A 19,900-nucleotide genomic window follows, 5' to 3' on the forward strand; every position below is an offset into this window, starting at 1 on the left:
GATGAATACTTCTCTAGTATAGAATAGGCTGATGATAGCTGGGCTTTCTGAACACCAAGATGGGGAGTTTCTCTGTGTTCAGAGATCCAGCTTTTCTGAACCTCTGGCTTCTGAAAATGAGCAACTGGCAGCTAATAAGCTGTGATTCTTACACTGTCTGTAGACATGTAGTGGGCAAAGCTTGGCCTGACCATTAGTTTTGCCCTTGATTTGCTGCTGACTGGAGCAATTTTTACTTAATTTCATGGGGGCTTTTTTGCAAAAGAGTTGCAGTAGGTGATTGTATATTTGTACCTGTTTAGAGTGGTCCTTAGATTTGGAGCATATTCCTTCTGTTGTTGTTGGTAGTGGGGAGTTCTGAGCCTGTTTCCTGTCTGCTTGTGATCAAACAGAATCAGTCTGAAACAGTGGAGGTTCTGAGTGACCTTCTGAACTGCACAGAGAAGGCCTTCAGCAAAGCAGCCAAGAAGAAGAAGGCTGGTGAGTCCTTCCTACAGAAGGAAAGGGAGTGGGATTGTTAGTGGTCTGCCAAGGCAGTTTGCACTCTGCACTGGTTCTGGCTTGATGCACTTACCCCCAGGAGAGTGCCTTCTTCATTCTCTTTTCATTCTAAGTCCTGTGCTCCAGCTCTCTGTGTGCCCTGTCAGTGGGTTGTGTTCCTGTGTGCCCTGGGACGGAGAGCTGAGCTCCACAGCTGCCCTTGTTTGGGTGAGCACTCCAAGGGAGCTCATTCTCCTTGAGGCACTGCTCTGTGTGGGCCAGTGGCTGGTGTTGACCTGGTGGTGTCTGCCTGGCAGAGCTGTGGGCTTGAACACCCAGCAGGCATCAAACGTGTTTCCTTCTTAGCTTGAGTTCTGAGCAAGCTGAATGTGTCCTCTGTGTGAACACAGCATGTTTGGAGATGGAGGCTGGTCCTTGTTTAGGGCCTGTGGACCCTCTAGGTTGGGACTTGACCAGGAAAAAACTTGGCTTGATCTTTTAATTTCCTCTCCAACTGTGGTCTTGTTCTCCTGAGATCTGTGTAAATCAATTTTGAGGGCACTGTGAAAATAAAAACGGTAATTCTTTGGTGGTTTGGATGGTTGTAGAGCAGGATTCCCAAACTTTTGGACTAAAGGACAAATTTCAAATGCCATCACTTTTCATGGGCTGCTGGGACTTCTGATTTCGCTGCAAACACTATAAAATGCATATACTTTTGCTGACCAGCTGCTTTAATGTGACCAAGTAGGTGCCAGGTAACTTGCAGAACTGCTAATCTAAGTAATGATTTAATAAATAGTAGCTTTTGTTGCCTGGTAAGCCTTTGCAGAAAAAGGAAAACAATGGTCAAAAGACCATTTCAAACATGTTTCTCCCTGTGGTTTCTCCCTCCCAGCCTTCTGGTCTGTGTTGCTGAGTGGTACTTTTGAGAGTCAGCTAGAAGGACAATTTTAATTTTTATTCCTTGGTGAATTATTCTGTATTGCTTACTGATATACCAATGCCTCTTCCTGTCATTGTTTGTTCCTGTGCAGACAGCTCAGAGCCAGGATGGGTTGAGGTGATGGTGGAAATCCTTCTCTCCCTCCTTGCCCAGCCCAGCCTCCTCTTACGTCGGATTTCCAAGAGTGTGTTTGTGTGGATTTGCCCCAGCCTGACCAAGAGGGGTTTGCAGCTCATCCTGGATGTAAGTGAGGCACTCACAGGGCCTTGTACTGTTTGCCTGTTTTGTCCCTAACACATGTATGTACAAGCATGTCTCAGTTTTAGGTTTAATTTGATCTACTTGATTTAGGAAATGTCTGATGATGTGTGCTGCTGAATTTGAGCTGTAATTTAGAGAGTGTTTAGGCTATTTTTTGTTTTTGTGGGGGAGGAGTTTGGTTGTTTTTTTTACAGGAGCCTGAGATCTGTTAACTTCAAGCTGTATTATTTGATAGTTTTAGGCTGAAGAAATTCCTGGGTCAGTTTATATAACTGGTAGATTTTATATGTGAGTATAAATGGTAAAATTTGTTTTTTCTAGAAAGGTGCTTTTTTCACAGAGGTCCTAAAAGTAAGTGACACTAAAAATCTGAATTGGTCATACCACTAAGAAAGGTGATGCCTACTGAGAAAGTAATATGTGGATTGCAAACATGGGCTGTCAGGTACTTTGTGGTGAACCTAATACTTCATTTGGAACAAGCCAAGGTGTATGATGCCACCATCCTCTTCAGTTTCCTCACCTTTTCTGTTACTTACAGAAAGAACTTAGCATGTTAACAAGCAGAAAGTTAATGCCCTTACTTAAAATTCCATTATTCACCTGGTTTACTGTGCTGAAATTTCTGTTTGTTGTACACAAGAAATGGTTAAAAACAAAACAAAAAACCCAAGTCCCTATTTTTTGTAGGTTTTTGACCCTAACCAAGAGCAGAATGAAGAAAGTGCAGTCGTTGTGATGGAAGAATCAAACAAAAAGACCAAATCTGCCCAGGACACGGTAATTGTGCCATTGCCAGTGACAAACACTCCTCATATCCTCAATATTTAATGGTTCTGAGCTGTGTTAATAGATTAACATAATTTCTCTACTTGAGGAAAAAGGCTGTTGCTCTATTAAGGTTTATTTTAAAGGTTCTGCACACAAATGGCTTGTTGGAAGTGCATGCTTGAATCTCTTGGCCTGCAGTTGTAGGTGTGGCTGGTTGAACAAATGCCTTTCTGAGAAGAAATAGCTGCATCCTGACAGGAGCACAGGCCTGTCCTTTCTGCAGCCACAGAATCATGGCTGTGGTGCACAGCCAGCTGGATTCCAGATCTCACATTTTTAGGACTGTAGAGATTCAAGTCATGAAGCATTACAGGCATCAGCACAGAGGAGGGTCAGGTGGGAGCTGTTCCTTGGAAACTTCTCTTTGATACTTATTTAATGTGACAGAGAAGTCTGTTTTGTATTCCACTTTAGCCCTTGTGGAGACCTGGTACCCCATCATCTGAGGTGTCTGTCCTTGTATCTGAGGGCTAGAAGGAAGGCAGGAGGGGAGGGGAGGGTTGAGATTTTATTTCTGAGAATTGAGTTATGCCTGTGTGGTGGGCTCAGGAGATGAACTTCCCTTCCTTAGGATGAAGAGGGAAGCGAGGACTCCTCAGATGAAGACAACTCTGACAGCGAAGATGAGGAGAATGAAGAAGTTGATGATAATTTTCGCAGTCAGCTGATGAAAGTTCTCCAAGGAGGGAATTCTTTGGTATGTTTTCACTGCCTACCTTGATACAGATACCAGGAGGTTGGGATGGTGCCTGAACTCATGCTGTCTTGGCCCTTGCATCATCTTTGTATGGCACTTGAAACACTCATGGTATTAGGTGAGCTCTGGGAATAAGTCACTTGTCCTTTTATTTATTGTTCATATATCTTGAGCACTTTAGCTTGTTCAGTCTAGCCTGACACAGCTTGTGCTCCTGCCTGTAACAAATGAGATTGATGAGAGCTAAAGCACTGAGATACTGTTATGTGTGTTGGCTGGCCTGTGTGGAGGAGTGTTCCCTGAAGGCCACTCTGGAGACTTACTGTAGCAGTGATAGAGTTTGATTTAATGATCCCAATAAAGGTTGCAGACATAGCAACATATGAACCTCTTCACTGGAGGAGGAACAGCACAGAGGGAGTCAGGTCAAAACCTCAGCCTCTTTCCTCTCCTGATCCTCTCTACAGCAGCCAGATTACCTGATGGGAGATACAAGTGAGATTTCTCATGGGTCTGAGCAGCTGTGTTCCCTCTCTGCAGTATTATTCAGGATTAGCTACACCCCTGCTGGAGTCTGGTCTTGGCTCTGGTTCCCTCCCCACTGTCTTTTTGAAGTATATGAGTTGATGTGTTGGGTTTTCTCTCCTAAAATCAAAAGGAAGAAGATCAGAGTGATGAAGAGCTGGATGATGAGGCTATGATGGCTCTTGACAAGAACATCTCAGCCCTTTTTGCTGAGCAGCAGAAACGGATCCAGGCAAAGAAAGATGAGAAGGACAGAATGAGAAAAGAGAAGATCCTGCGGAGGGATTTCAAGGCTAAGGTGGGAGACAAATGTTTGTGTGAAGACCTCTGCTTTAGTAGCATGTCAGTTGAAGCCTGTGCATGCTGTGAGCTACCTGGGACATTCACCTATGTCATTAACCCCTGGGAGCTGGGACTGGTTGTTCTGGCTCTGTACAGCACCTGGCACAGCACTGTTGGGATCAGTGATTGGGGCTTCACAGGCCTGTTTGAAAACCAGGATTGTGCTGTCAAAAAGTGCACCATGGGTTTCATTTGCTGATCTGAAATGCTTAAACTGATAAGATCCTTTCCTGCAGCTATCCAAGGGTGCCTGTCAGTTTTGTTTTTTTTTTAACTGGACAAACTTGGTGTTCCTTAATGCATGAAGTGCCTTGGGTCATTTTGCAACATGAGCTTTTTCTGCCAGTAAAATTGGGGGTTTTGCTAAACTCCCTGGTTGGTTGTGACTGTAATGCTGAGGTCAGGCCGCCTGGTGTCAGCATGGACCTTCTGGGACATTCCAGCATCCAGAGACAGCTCCAGCTGCTCCCAGGCAGAAATGGGAGTCAGGAATCAGTTAGCCAAGGCTGAACAGGGAAGTGAACCAGTGGCTCTACTGCATTTCCCTTCTGATGCTGTTCTATAAAAATGCTGATTTTATGCTGGTGCAGTGTGTATTTCAAGGGAGCTTGCAGGGGTGAGATCTTCAGTCAGTGGTGCTGACAGGGACCTGTGCTAGGTGACCCTGATTCTTGTAACTCTTCTTTCTAAATGGTATCACTGCACAAAATAGAGTTGGAACCAGCAGACAGCTCTCAATCTTCAGTTTCAAATTTTAATTTTCAGTTTCCTATGCTTTAACAGTAGAAATGATACCAGAATGTGTACAGATTTCAGCTGTAAATAATTTTTTCAGTCCCCTCCAGCTGCTCCACAGCCTACTGGTAGGTGCTCTGGGTAAATCCATCTTGTTTCCCTGTCAGCTGTACTCCTCACATGGATAACTGTGTTTGCAGGTGTTGGATCTGATTGATGTGTTCCTGGTTAAGCAAGCAGAGAACCCCTTGGTGTTTGATATCATCGAGCCCCTGCTTCAGTTGATTGAACAGTGCATGAGCTCAGACTCTGACAAGCAGGAGGTGGATTTCCTCCAGAAAACAGCTAGTATCTTCAAGTAAGTGTCCTTGGACCTCCAGGTAATAGAAAATGGCTTTTGATAAACAGCTGTGGTATTGGTTGAACACCAGGAGCTGCTGTTTCTAAGGCTGAAGGCAACTGCTGTGCTTAGAGATTGTGTAGGGTAGATTACCAGCACCACACACATCCACAGTGCTTAGTCATCACCTGCAGGAAAGGAATTAGGATCTGCATTTTCTCGGCTAAAGGACTTGAAGTGTCAAATCTGTTTGCAGGTGGAAGCCTCAAGAACAAACACAGGTACTGCAGGTATGGACCATGTCACTGAGTACCTCCATGGGCTTCTGACCTCTGGGTGAGACCATAGAACAACTCCCAAGGCTTACAGAGTTGCTGCTGTGGCTGGAGCAAACTCTCAACAAGTTATTTCTGAGACAGGCAGAGTGCAAATTCTCTGTTCAGGGCCAGAAGTGAGGGATGATACCAGCTAGACAGACATAATGCATGCTGTGTCACATGTGTCCTCTGTGCACCACTTCTTGACATCCTCAGCACTCTCTAAAGCATTTTCAGTGCTGCTGTCTCCCCAGTTGTGAAGCAGTTGTGAAGTAACAAGCTTGAGGTGGTCAGTGCTCTTTGTGGGAGCTCTGAAGGAAACTGAAGGAAAGTCATCTCTGATGCCTGAATTAGTGCTTGAAGGTGAAGAGTGTTCAGAGTCCTCACCCTTCTTGCCACAGCCATGTGCTGCAGGGCTTGTCTGCTCAGTACCTAGCTAGCATTGTTTGTTACCACTCACTGAGTTCTGGTTTTGCTCTCTCTCACCCTGGTAAGTGCTCAGTGTTCCTGGCCATGTGCTCCCAGAGCTCTGTCTGTGGGTGATGTTTGTGTTGGTTTCACTGTGCAGGAACTCGCTGTGCCGCAACAAGCAGTACTGCAAGAGAGTGGCCTCCCTGCAGGAGGATGTGCATGCCTTGCTGCAGAAACTGGTCAAGAGAGCCTGCAAGCACACTGACTCTGCAGTGGCTCTCTACTACTTCAGGTGAGTGTTCACAAGGAGCTTCTCCACTGATGCTGTAACATCTGAGCAGGTGTGATGATGTGTGTTTAGAGGTCTGGGAAGCAAGAGCCTTGCAGGAGGCTTCACACCAGCATCTGTGTCTTACATAAGGACTAGTCAGTCCTGACAGTCTGAAGCATTTTCAAATGTGTGTGTTTTTTGGTGATTGTCTTTTATAGCTTCTGTGATACAGAAATGGTCTGGTACAGCTCTGCTGCTGCGGGGAAGTGCTTTCTTGAGGCTTCCTCTGGGAGTAATGCAGTGTGTGTGCTTCAGTGGGGTATGAGTGCATTTCCTAATTAACCTGTGATGATTGTTCTTTAAATGCAGTGTTTACTGTCTCCATGATGGCACAATGAGGGCAATAGCCATCTAGTCCTGACTGTACATACCAATATTTTCTCCTTTGCTGTAGAATAGAGGAAAATTAGAATAAACCAGATACATATTTGTTAGAAAGTTGAGTGATACTGCTGTTCTGTGGTGTAAATAGGAGTGCCATTTACCAGCAGGCTCTCTTGTGACATGCAGCCAGTTTGATGAGGGCTTTCATACTCACTCTGGGATTTTTCAGCTCAATGAGCTGTGAGCAATGGGTACCACGTTGCATGGTCAACCCAGTACCATTGGACATTGTTGGCTCTGCAGCACATCTCCCCCATGGCTGTGCAGGAACCTTGGTACCTCTGCCCACGTGGGGCTGGCTGTGTGTGCTGCATGGTTCCCTGACAGCTTCCCAGCAGTGCCCAGTAAACACTGCATTTTCCACAAGCACAGAGGTCTGCATGCTCTCCCAATGGAGAGTTCTCCAGCCTGAGTTCTCCAGCACATGGCAGCTGAGGCCATGCTGCAGTCCTGGCTGAGCTGTGCAGGCTCAGAAATCCTGGGCAAGGTGCAGAACTCCTCCAGCAGTGCCAGTCAGAAGCATGAGCTTGAGGAAACCAGGCTGATAGTGGAGATACCTGACTGTGATGACACAAAATTATTTAGTTTCCTAAGATTTCTTTGTCTTTATGTCTGGCCAGAGTGGGTTAGACTGAGAGAAGGGACCTATCAAATTCTGTAACCATCTTTGCTACAGAGGAAGCTGCCTGTGCCTCTTGGCCTTAGGTAGCTTCACTGTGGCACTGTGGTAACTGCTGTGTTCTCCCCTTTTCTTTTACAGTGCCTCATTGTACCTGCTCAAAGTGTTGAAAGGAAACACATCCTCAACTGCTCCTCCCCTTGAGCCTGAGAAACAGAATGACAGCAAAGCAAAGCAGGCATGTCAGGTAAGACATGAGGCTGCTCCTGAGGATGTGTTTTTGTCAGTAAAGCTGCAGTACCTGGTTTTGCAGGTGGGCCTTCCTTGTTCATTGTCACTGGGCCTGCTGCTTGCAGGTACCTGTCTGCCTGATTTCCATGACACTGGAAAGTTCCCCATCCCTTTCTGGCCCTCACCCTCCTGGCTTTCACCCTTTACTTCCTGCTTGCCCATAGGCACAGGGGCTGCTGATGTCCAAAGAAGCCTCATGTGTATTTGTGCTGTTCTCCCTGATTTGCTGTTTTTTTCCATTAAACTCCTGGCAGTCACTCTTGAGTTTTTTCCAGAGAGTGCCGAGGAGCAGGAAGATACAGAATAGTGGTGGATGACAGTAAACTCCTGTTCCCCTGAGGTTTGGGCTAAGGTGAAGGGTGAAGAGTGTTTGGAGCAGCCCTGATTTTGGTGGTAGTTGTTTGGAGGGAGACTTCATCTGATTGTGCTACAGGTGTCCATTACTAGGAGACCCTTAGTCTGACCCCCTTTCACCCACTGTCTCTGCTGCATTTCACAGGTCTCAGAGTGGGTGAGCCTTTATATTGGGCAGCCCACTCCAGTCACCTCCTAGAAACTTAGTAAGCAGTGTCTCAGTCTCAGCAGCTGACCCTGGCCTTGCCTCTGAACCCCTCACATTGATCCCAGGAATTAGTGCTTTCATCTTGCTGACATCTTGTGGGGTAGAAAAATAAACAGAGCTCCCTCATGGAAATTAACATACATGGAATTACTGCTGGAGGCTGAAAGGACAGCCAGTGTTTCTAGGGCTTAGGGAGAGGTGGAGGGTGTTAATCCATGTAGCTCCTGTGCAGTGCTGGGCCTTTTGTAAAAGAAAAACAAAATGGGAGATCTGGGAGAATATAAACAACATACTTGACATTGAGGCTAGAGTGAGGCATGCTTCAGAGCATCCTTGTGCAGTTTCACAGGGAAGCCTCTTATTCCAGTGGGAGCAGAGCTCTGGTCCTGGCCAGGCAGAGACAGAGCCAGCAGCTGACATGAGCTGCCAGTGTGAGGGAAATGACAGCTCAGTTCATGTCATGCTGCTGATGACTGACACTGTGTTGAGGCCAGGGAGGTTTTGCAGGGGGGAACCAGAGACAGAGGTGTTGTGTGTTTCCAGTGAGCTGTGCTCTGTGAGCACAATTTGGAGCTTTTGAATAAGCAGGAAGGTGGAACTAGAGCAGACACTAGGATGCGGTAGCCAGATTTATGGAAAAACTATAGAAGAATTTTTTTTTCCAGTAAATATATGCATGGAAGGAGAAATAAATTGTTTCCCCTGCAGGTATGTGTATCAAGTGCTAAGTAGAGACACTCCACTAGAAAAACAGGTCATATTTCAAGACCCATCTTCTTTATTCCACTTAAGCCTTTAGTGTTCAGCTGCAGGAGCGATGGGAGTTTGACCTGAGAACAGGACACCACATTACTTGGCTTTAGATTTCCATGGGGCTGTGGAAAAATTCCTTGGGCAGAGGTTCACTGCTGTGAAGATTAGAGCTTTTTTCCTCCTGTGCCCTAATTTTTCACTCTTCCCAAAGAGCAGTACCTCCCTGGCAGTATGAGAGCAGTCAGGAATGTTGGGATGCAGTGCTCCACACTTGGCTCTTCAGTGACTGCTGTTTAGATCCATGTAGGCTGAGCAGGTTGCTGTGTGTCTGGGATTCTTGTTGCCCACCAGAGGGGGATATTGGAACATGGACACAGTTTTGGGATTGCTGGATCCCTGATCAGTGCTAGGGCTTGTCTGCTGAGTGCTTGGGAGTCCTGGACATAGGTGCTAAGTGTATGTAGATACAGATATGTACATACACTGAAATCTACAGGCACAAGGAGCTCTTCAGCTGAGAACAAACACCATGTGCACAGCCCAGCTACTGCAGGATGGGCTTGTAGTGCCCTGTGAGTTTTGTGTACTACACATGCCAACCACAAACCTAGAGCACAGCCCCACACTACATGGAGTGTGTGTAGTCCTGCTAGGAAGCTGTGCTGCCCTTCAGTGACAAGGTCATATGAGAGAGCATATTTGGGGCCCACTTGGCTGTTTATTCATGGTTCTGTGTCATATCTCAAGCATAACTTCTTGTTGGGAAAAACCTCTTAGAACTGATGAAAATTGATTTATTCACTCTTAGTGATTCATTCTTGTGTTTCACTGGAAATGCTTTTATTTTGTTTTCTTCCCTCCAGCTTTTGAACCCAGGCTGTTTGAACGTGAAGAAGGTGGCTGCTGTCTATCAGCAGGCACTGACCCAGTTCCTCAGCAAAAGGAACAGTCCCCTCACATGCTCCATGTTCCATGATCTCTTCAAACGCTTCCCAGTGAGTGCTGATGGCTCTGTTTTCTTCTGCTGGCTCCAAAGTGTGATTGTAATTGTGGGCAAAGGGGGGAGAGAAACTTCTCTGTTGTATTGCAGACTTTAGAAATTGCTGTGAGGTTTCCTTGGGTTTTCACCTGCTCAGACTCTTAGACTCAGTTTTTATAACAACACTGAAGGAGGCCAGGATTTTATTTATGGTTTGGACTGGGATACCCCAGACAGAAAGCAGGTGAGCAGCAGGCTGCTCTTTAAAACATATCCTAGGAAGCTTTAATTTTTTTCCAGTATTCAAGACAACATGGATGAGCAAGGTTTGCACAAAGGCAAAACAGGTCACCTTGTTTGAGCAGCCAGTGTAGCTCCTGTCCAGCTCTGCTCCCACTGCATGCTCAGTTTCTCAATTTTCTTCCAGGAAGGCTGAGGAGTATGAAGTCTAATTGGAATCTAATCTTCAAGCCTGATATTCAGACAGTGCAAGTGTCTGAAATGTTTGATGTATTTCCTGCAAGCTTGACCTAAGCCTGGGGCTGGTCTCTTCTATGAGGACAGCCAGTTTTTAAGGAACAGGCCATGGGCCTGAATGTCATACAAATCCTCAGGGGTTTTTAGGTCAGAGCAAACTAGAGACAGCTGCCAGAAGCCCTTTCTCCAAACCTTGTAGAATTGATGTCTGATGTGAGGGTGGGAGGAGATGTAACTGGGGCAGGATGCTTTCAGGCTGAGGACTCCATCCAGGAGAGAGTTCTGCTTGTAGGTTTCTTAGGGCACCAGCCCAGCATGCCTTGTACCTGAGTTTGCGAAATGGAGGGAGAGCAGGACTGTGTGTTGCCCACATGAACAGCAAACTTAAAATCCCATCTGCAGATTTCTAAAACCTCTAGATTCCATATAACTGTTCCTTGTAGAAATATCTTCTAAAATCACCACATTCACATGTCGTTCTAAATACCTCCAGGGATGGTGACTCAACCATTTCCCTGAGAAGCCTTTGCCAGTGCCTGACAACCCTTTCAGTGAAGATATTTTTCCTTATACCTCATGTAAACCTCCCCATGTGCAACTTTAGGTCCTTTCCTTTTGTCCTGTCATTTGTTCCCTGGGAGAAGAGACCAGCCCACACCTGGCTACCACTCAACATGTTCTTCTGTGCCTGGGACTGGGGCTGTGCTCAGTGTGAACAGACACTACAGAAAGTGTCAGCCAGATGCAGACTTTAGTTTTCACTTAGCAGAACACAGGGAGTGAAAAATGCTTGCCTGATTTTTCCAGGTGAAAAGAGGTGAAGAGTTTTGCTGCTGCTTTTTGTTGTGATCAAGATTTTACTCAGAGCTGGTGTGAGAAAAGCTGTTAATTTTCAAATAAACTGTTGCTGATTTCTGGGCATTTCTCTTTCTTGTGTCATTTTCTTCTTACTCAGGAGGCTGTGTAAAATATAGACTGCTTTGCTTGAAAAACAAACCTGTCAGCAAACCACTAATGAGAGACTGTGTCTTTCTTTGTTACAGATCATGTGTAAGCCATTAGTAGATACTCTGGTTGAGTTTATCACAGCAGCAGCCAGGCAACATCAGCAGGTAAGAATGAAAGTAAACAAACAAAGCTGAATAACAGTGAATCAGAGAAGTAACTTAAACATGGCAGCTCAGATGATTTTTAATATGTTTATAATGTGCTTTTAGGGCTGCTCAGTTTTGGAAGTGGCTTTCAGGGGGGCAGAGCTTTTGCAAACACTGCCTTGCTGCTTCAGGGGTGTGAAGCTGAAGGCACACAATATATCCACAGTCATGGGGGTTCTTTGGTAGCATCTCCTTCAAAAACTGCCTGCAGCTCTCGGGGTTGAGGCCTGATTGTGACTGCAGTTGCTTATTCCTTGATTACCTCCTTCTTGATAAGATATTCCTTGGTATTAATGGAGTCTGCCTTACTCCCTGCCTCCTCATGCTACCTCAGGGTCAGGTTCTTGAGTCTGTTGTCCTTGCTATCTGTCCTGCATTTTAAAGTGTGTGTGCTGCTGTGTTTAGTTGAAAACCACCTGTACCACAGATCTGATTTTTGATGGTTGGTTGCCTGTGCCTGAGTAACACAAAATTAGTGGAGCCTTATCAATAAAACATTGCAGGGTGAGTGCACAGCTCAGTGTTCTGGAGCAGGGAATGAGCCCTGTCTGGATTTTCCCTGCACTGGGGGTTGACTTTCACACTGTTAATAACCAAAACCCCTCTGGGCCCAAACTTTCCCAGCCCCCAGCTGTACCCTGTGTCTGTCCCCTGCAGAAGTGCACCCTAGATTGATCTCCCTGTGTCAGAAATAGCTGTTTTATTGTTTCTGATCATTGGAGGGAATGTGAAGGGTAGGTATGCGTTCACAGTAGGGTTGCATTACATTGTCAGTGTAAATTGCAGTTCAGACTGTTTTACCCAACAGGAATGGCTTTGCTTTAAAGAAGACAAAAAAAAAAAAAAGGAGAGTGAATTGAGCTATTAATAATTTCAGTGGATGGTAATAAGGATGTGTTACACAAACAACAAATTAATTGTAAGGCACATACTTGATCCCATCCTCAAGAGACCAGAACCGCATCCCAAGCAGACAGCTCCATTGTGTGCAGCTTCCATTATCTTTGCCTCTCCACAGGGAACAGCATTCTCCTTCTTCCAGGGCTTCCACCAAGCTGCTTGAGCTTTGTTTGCAGAGCCTGTTTGCCTGTGGGTGGGAGGAGTAGGGCAGGACATGTGGAGTGTGTGGGAGCTGGGCACAGAACATGGATATACTGCTGTTCAAACAAAGGCACATGGAGAGTGAGCAGGAAAGCCTGTGCAGCTTGGACTTGCAGCTTTACATTTTATACACACTGCTTCCTTTTCAGGAATTTTGGCTTCTCAGCACCAAATGTCCAGTTTGTCAGGTCTTCAGTTAAATTTTCCCACTGATTCTCAATGCAAATGTGTTTTGGTGGTATCCTAGTGGTTAGGGTAGGAGTCAGGCTAGGTGGGTATAAATGGCAAAGTGATGTTGGTAAAGCAGGGGGGTAACTTCTCCCTGGCAGCCTCTGGGGATATGAGGTGGAAGAACTCAGCTTCCAAAAGGTGAGTTCTGAAAACACCAAAGCTCTCATGATACTCTGAATTTGGGCAGCCCTGATAACAGAGAGGCAAGTGGGGTGATCTTCCACTTCTAGCCCTTATTATTGGCTTCTAATCATTAAACTAGCATAGTCCCAGGTACTGGAGGCTTAATTCCTGTTCTAACACTCCTCTTGTTAGTGCTGATTGTTCTGGGTATGGCTGCTGCATCTGGGACAGCTGTTCCCACAGGGATTCTGATTTCCTGGGTGTGCAGCTTCAGCAGGGTGTCCCCAGGGCCACAGCAGCTGGGAAGAGCCATGCTGTGCACAGAAGGTGGAGGCTCAGCTCTGGGCAGGTGTTTTGTGTTGGCCTGATAACAAACCCTGGGGCTCTGGGCCAGCAGAGTTGCTGGCCACCATCCCAGCCAGCCTGGGGAGGAGGAGATGCACCTTCAGGCTGAGTTTTAAGGTAGTTGTGAACAAAATGAAAATGATTTGTGAAGAGGATGTGAGGGAGCTGTTCCTTCCTCCTCATCCTCTATACCTGGAAGTGTGTGAGAGCAGAATGGATGCAGGGGATCTGTTCCACAGCTCCTCTCAGCCAGACTGATCCCTATTTTTAGAGCCTCTGTGTAAGACCTTGTGGCCACTGGCCTACCTACCCAGCTCTTACTTTGGGAAGCTCTGCTCTTGCTGGGGCCTCTAGTGTAAAGTTAAACTTGGTCATTAAGTGATTGCCCTGGACCAGCCTGGCTGAGGTGGTTGCAGAACATCGTGTACAGCAAGAATGGGGTCTGGTCAAGAAACAGCAAACCTGGACTGTGTGTGCACTGTTCCTGTGTCAAAACTCAGTTTCTGGGCACAGGTAGCAGAGAAGATGCTGTAGGAAATGCAGGAGCCATTCAGATGCTGCTCAGCTTGGAGAGGAGCAGCCTGGCCTCTCCAGCCCCAGCCATTTGTCCTGGGTACCTCCCTGCCTGCTGCCCTGGTGTTCCTGCATTTACATCACAAAATGGGACATGAGGGTGATTGGCTGAACTTCCCTTGCCTTTGCACACACAGTTTTTCTCCCCCTTTTGCCATGTTAGAGTTAACTTCAGTCAGTTCACTTAGAGCAGAGGGACAGTCTGTGCAGGGGCAGGAGTGTCTGGCTGAAAGCTGTGATTTATTTCATCAGAGGCAGTGCTCATTAACATGAAATTATAGCTTCTGTGAAGTCAGTACAAGAATATTGTAAAGGAGAGAACAATCTCTCATACAAATGTGAACTGTTGGCTGTAGCTGATGACCCAGGTAACTGGGTCCTGCACTGCTGCAGCCTTTCTGTGCATCCTGTGTCCCTTGGTCACCTCCAAAACCTGGAGAGCAGCAAACCCTCGGTGGCAGTGCAAGCAGAGGTGTTTGTAGCTATTGGATGGGTGTTCCATGTGTTTCTGGGAGCTACTTTCCTTTGGCCTGGGTATTTGCTTTAGAGTGTTTTGGAGCTATTCCAAGGTTGCATCTTGATGCAGAATTTACCAAAAGGAAAGAAAGCTTTAAAACTTTAGCTACTGTGACTGACATTGTCAGTTCCTCTGACACTGTTCCTACGTGCCTAAAGAAGCAGTGAGGTTTCTCAGCTCCATGTTGAAGTTATTTGTGAGATAAAACAACACTTTAGGGGGGGTGAGAGCTCTCAAGGCAGTTTTGAGTGTGGCTCACAGTGATTGGGTTGGTTTTCTCAGCAGTAAGCTCAACCTGTGTAACAAGTTTTAAACTGGAAAGGTGAATTTGCAGTGGTGTTACTGGGACTGAAGCTTGTACCTGTGGCCAAATTCTGCTCCTCTGATGTCACTACTGGGGTACAGATGCCTGCAGGAGACAGAAATGCAGCAGTTTCCCTGGAAAAGGAAAAAGATGGAGAGATTGGTGTTATTTGTGAGTGGGGAAACAAAGGCAAGGGATGTTTTAACCAGAGAAGGGGGGTTGTCACCCCAGCCTGAATTCATTTAGCACCTGTTTAAACCTCTACATCAGAAAGATACAAGATGTGTGTGACAGTGGGTCTGCAAAACCACCTTGTTCCAGGCAGTTCATGCTTCTCAGCTGGACTTCTCAGCCACTATGAGGCCACCCTGGCTGCAGGGCCCTGGGACTCTGCTCTGCTAGCTCAGATGCACTGTGCCCGTGGCAGCTGCTGCTCTGAATGCTCAGTGATACTGGCTGGCCTGTTTTCAAACTCTGCCTTTCTTCAAGTGGGAAGTTTTAAGTCCCAAACATGCTATGTGAAAGTTAAAATGCTTCAGGCTTCAAAAAAAAAAAAATAGTGTTTGGTTGTCACTTACTTATTGAGCTGAGAAATCTGGTGGGGTTTGTGATGATTTGGGTTGGTTTTTCTGTTTTGTTTTGTTTGTGGGCTTTTTAATTTTGTTTTTTTTCTACAGTAGCAGTTGGGATGCCTTTCACAAACTTTTGTTGATCCTTGCCATCCCATATGTATATTAAACCAGCATAAAACTTAAGGCTGCACTTCTCAGAATATGACCTGCCTCATCCCTGCCATGTGTCCCTGCAGTGCTCTCTGTTGTAGAAAGAAGTGACTAGAAACTATACAGAATCACTTGATTGCAAGCAGCAGCTGTGAAGCTTTTCAAGAGGACCTTTAGAGTGGGAGAAGTGCTACAAGTTAAACTAAAAAAAGGAAGTAAGAGGTAAAGAATGGCTTTGTAGTGCAGTCTAATCTAAGTTGTTGAATGCAGTTCTGCAGACTGAGGTCCTAAGAATCAGTGCCACATGACAGTGTTTGGGTACATCCAGGCAGGTCTGAGAGCTTTCCCTCTCACACAAGGTGCCACAGCAGAGTGAAGGGCAGCTGCCATTCCTGGAGGGCAGTGACCAGGCACACACTGCTGCTCTGAGTGCTCAGATGGCAGCTGGGGAAAGAGACCCAGGGATAACTGGTCTGGGAAAATGACAGGGGAGCTTGCATTGTCCCTCTGAGTTGTCATGGGGATTGTGGTATCTGGCACAGAAATCTCCCTGGCAGTACAATTAGCCAGCAGAAAGTGTGAGGTGCTGACAGCATGGGGGAGATTGTGCTGTTCCATGGATGAGGGGTGTTCTTGTCAGCCTGATGTCCTCCACAAGCACTAAGCATACTCTCTCAAATTCTGTGTGTGAGCTGGTCCTCACTCCCCCCTCTCTTAGGACAATTCATTCTTACTGCTGCAGTTGCTTTCCAGGAGAGCTTGACCTTCAGATTTCCTTGTGCCTGTTTCAGTGGGTGTAGTGTTGCTCTCTCAATATGCACAAAAGCCTGGCTTTTCAGTTTGTGCTGATGGAGCATAAAGCAGGGATCAAGATGTGTTTAATTTATGATTATTGCATGACTCAGCTACATACCAGAACCCTCCTGAGCCTTAGGTGAGGAATGTCTTCCTGGTTTTTTTTTAGCTGTGTTGGTCTGATGAGCAGAGCTACAGTAACATTTAATTCTGTAATTGTGCAGTCCTGGACTGCTGCAGCACAAACCCCTCAGTGCTGCACTGGTGATTGTGGTGAGGTTCTCACTGCAGCATCCCCATTTATGGCACTGGATGGTCCATGAACTAATGTTTGTTCCCTAAAAGCTCTCTGTGAGGGTGAGGATCAGGTGTAGAGGGAGAAGTGTGGCTCCCTGCACTGCAGTCCCCAGCTGTGCTGCTGGTGCTGGTTCCTGTAGGCAAGGGCACCTGCCAGCTCCCAGCTGGAGCACAGCCTCTCTGGAAGCCTGGCCTGGCACAGCTGTGCTTTTCCCTCAGAGCTCCAGCTTGCTGGCCAGCAGTGTCAGAGCCAGTTTGGAAATGAGCACTGATAAATGAGAATTACTGCTGCCAGGAGTAAGGTGCTGTCTCCATCTTGCTCGTGGCAGACACTTAAAGCATCTTCTGGTGTGAAACTTTTTCCATGGGTTTACAGAAATGGTTTCATACCCATCCCTTGTTCTTTTCCTTTGGGAAAGGCACTGGGAGTGCACACATCAACACAATTGCTGAGAGCCTCTGCAATTACTTTTGCACTGTGGTCACACATCCATTTGAATACATTCCTGCCTTCTTATTTACATTCAAAGCTCTATTGATTGAGGATGTTGCAGTAGCTGGAAGCATAATGAGGATGTATTTGTCCATCAAGTGAGTTTATTTTCTGTGATTTGGCTGGAAGTCTGCAGAGCTGATGTAAGTGCAGAGCTGTCATGAAACTAATAAAAGTAATTTTACTTAGTGTGGAAATGAGAATGGGCACTGAGACAGAGTTCAAAATGTCATCTTATGTCATACAGATTCATTAGTATTTCAGAATGTGTTTTTATAAAGCTGTCTGTGTCAAGGAACGCTTGAAGATCTATTTGATAGAGAGTGTATTTTAGGTAAGTTGCTAATTAATCTTGGTGCTTTGGCAGTCTCCCCAAAGGGATCAAACATCTATAGACAGAATTTTACAGAACTGAAGCAGGTCTGTGCCAGAGCTGCCATCACCAGAAGAGTAAAATATGATCCCAAATTCCTGCCAAAGAGGCCTTGGCTGGTTGACAGTTGTCCTTCTGAACACTTTATGTTCTATGTAAAATATCTAAGTTAAAAATTAATTAAACTTTAATACAGCAAGAGCAGTGAAAGTGCTGCAAAGCCCCAGAAGCCAGCACCCCTCTGTGTGAGTGTTTGGGAGTATTTCACTTCCTGCTGGGGCAGATGAATGGATCCCCACATTAATGCACCATGCCCTGCCTGTGTGCTCACAGATAGCTGCCAGCAGGTAGTGGAGGAAGAGCTTGTTATGGAACACTTTGCATAAGCTGTTACTAAAAATGAAGCAAAATAAACCCCCCCAGATAAGAACCAGCACCAGTTCAGCTCTACCTCCTCTGCATGAGGAATGAGCACTGGGCAGGCAGCTGGTGAGAGCTGAGCAATGGGCCATGAGTGAAAGGCTCCCTTCCTCCAGAGCATCCTCTGTGCTTGGCACAGGTCACACCCCCTGTGCCACCTCTGTCAGGTGTCCCTGTGGTCAGATTCAGGAGTGAATTGTCCCCAGGCACTGAGACCCAAGGGATGCAGTGCTGGAGAGGCTGCTGCCTGTCTAACCCATCCTTTTCATCTTCCTTGGGTCAGTATGTGCCCTCTCCTCAATAAAAATAAATCATTTGCAGCTGGAAAATCTGTGTCAAACTGACAAGCTTTGGCTCCAGTCAGTGTCCTGTTGCTGTTTTTGTTTTGTGTAAGGGGATGGTTAAGCAGAGTCTGTGTTTTGCAAGGTGATGCTGAACTATGGGTGGGCTCTTGGGCATTTTTGATCTCTTTTCATCACCAGCCAGCAAAGCCCTGTGACATGAGCTAGCTCTAGATATGCAAACTGCCCACTGAAGTGGAAGGGAGAGCAGTTGAATGCTTAAATGCTTTGCTGGGTCAGAGCCAGAGTGCTCTACATTTTTGTATTTAGTTCCCAGACCTTTAGGATGGTTGTGCATGTGGATTATTACATCCCAACCTTGCATTTTTGAGTGTTTCTTGCAGTGGGATTGCACAGAAAAACCATTTTCCTTTGATGAGCAGGAGAACATTGACAGCATCTATAAATAGTTTGATGTTCTTTGGAAAGGTGTCTGATGCCACAGCAAAACGTGTCTCCCTGAGGAATTGCTTTCTAAGCTCTGTTTCTCTCTTATTTGTGTGAGATGGTTGAAAATTTAAAAAGATCTGTTTACATTTTTCAGGTCCTCCTGACTGCATTTAAAGCTGAGTGCTCAAAGTCCCATGGCATGAGTTTTCACTTGTATTTGCATTGACAACTTGGTGTGTTTGTGGTGTATTTCAGTTTAATGTGGGACCCCTGTCACTGAGTCTGCAGGGTCTCTTGGGAGCATCATACATGTTGTGAGCTGTTTATTTTTGTTTCTTTTCCCTTCATACAGGTTTTTTGTCGTTGTTGTACTTCTTGTTGCCTTCTAATGGCCTCTGTCTTTTGCCAGAAGTGTCAGACACTTGCCTGCATTGCCCACAAACAAATCCATAGTGATACCAGCATTAATTGACTGGCACAGACACACTGCCCTCAGTGTAGCACAAGCAGGACATGAAAAGGCTTCTGAGAACGTGAAAAAGCTTCTGTTTGCCTCTTTATTGTGATTCTGGAGATCTAGGCTGTATTTATTCTGCTAACTGCTGTTCAGCTGATTGTGTTGATGATCATGTAGCAAATCCTCAGTAAGGGAGAAAACATTCTAGTTGGTTGCTGGGAAGAAATAAGAAAATTAAAAGGTCACAATAAACTCTAATTCTTGCTGTAGAAGCTGCTGGTGAGAGCTGTCCAAGGAGGGAAGTGCTCAGGAGCAGAGATCTAAACCATATTGCAGTGATTTTCTAACTCTGAGTAATTTCCTAGCCTACTAAATTAAACTTACCATCTGACACGTGGGGAGTTGATAGCTTTTAAAAAGCAAGTTGATAGTTTTTAAAAAGAGATTGAACCACCCAAGTGTGTTGTGCTCAGCCTCTCAAACACAGCCCCTCCAACAGTTTGAGGAGTAGGTGTTTGTGTGGAGCAAATGGGATAAATTTGCTCAGAGACAAGGTCATTGCCATGTATTTAATAATGGCATGACAAACACAGGAGGGGAAGAATTGGCTGGGGTGTGAGAAAATGAGCTACTCTTGTATGGACTCAAGATATAATAATGTTGTAAAATATAAAAAAAATCAGGATAGAATCCTGTTGAAGTTCTGGGGAATGATTTATGTTCTCTTTACAGAGAGATCTTGGTGTGGGAGTACTAGGAGGTGTGTTGGAAGGGTGTTTTGTTGGCAAGCGAAATAAGATTGGGGTTTCTGCAGCATAAAATGAAATGCCAGTCTGGGTTTTGCTCACTGCCAAGGATGTCCCCAGGTTTGTGTACCAAGTGGCAGGTCCATTTTTGTTGTAGTAAGGGGGTGTGGGATAGTGGGGTGTGGCTGCTTCTCTTTCTGCTCTCCCTTGGCACATATTAAAATGCCACTTTTGAAA

General features: G+C 45.8%; 1 protein-coding gene across 1 annotated transcript in view; it reads left to right on the plus strand.

Annotated features, from left to right (window-relative positions):
* The window catches only part of MYBBP1A (MYB binding protein 1a), a 49,535-nt gene that overhangs the window by 8,849 nt on the left and 20,786 nt on the right, over positions 1 to 19,900 (plus strand). The window contains exons 14-23 of the mRNA XM_058817809.1: positions 393 to 480; positions 1,518 to 1,669; positions 2,378 to 2,467; positions 3,090 to 3,215; positions 3,874 to 4,038; positions 5,018 to 5,175; positions 6,043 to 6,177; positions 7,361 to 7,466; positions 9,689 to 9,820; positions 11,325 to 11,393. Of these exons, the coding sequence (XP_058673792.1) occupies positions 393 to 480; positions 1,518 to 1,669; positions 2,378 to 2,467; positions 3,090 to 3,215; positions 3,874 to 4,038; positions 5,018 to 5,175; positions 6,043 to 6,177; positions 7,361 to 7,466; positions 9,689 to 9,820; positions 11,325 to 11,393 (1,221 nt within the window). The remainder of the gene's footprint in view (positions 1 to 392; positions 481 to 1,517; positions 1,670 to 2,377; positions 2,468 to 3,089; positions 3,216 to 3,873; positions 4,039 to 5,017; positions 5,176 to 6,042; positions 6,178 to 7,360; positions 7,467 to 9,688; positions 9,821 to 11,324; positions 11,394 to 19,900) is intronic.

Source organism: Ammospiza caudacuta, chromosome 20 (assembly GCF_027887145.1).
Source record: "Ammospiza caudacuta isolate bAmmCau1 chromosome 20, bAmmCau1.pri, whole genome shotgun sequence".
Classification (NCBI taxonomy): domain Eukaryota; kingdom Metazoa; phylum Chordata; class Aves; order Passeriformes; family Passerellidae; genus Ammospiza; species Ammospiza caudacuta.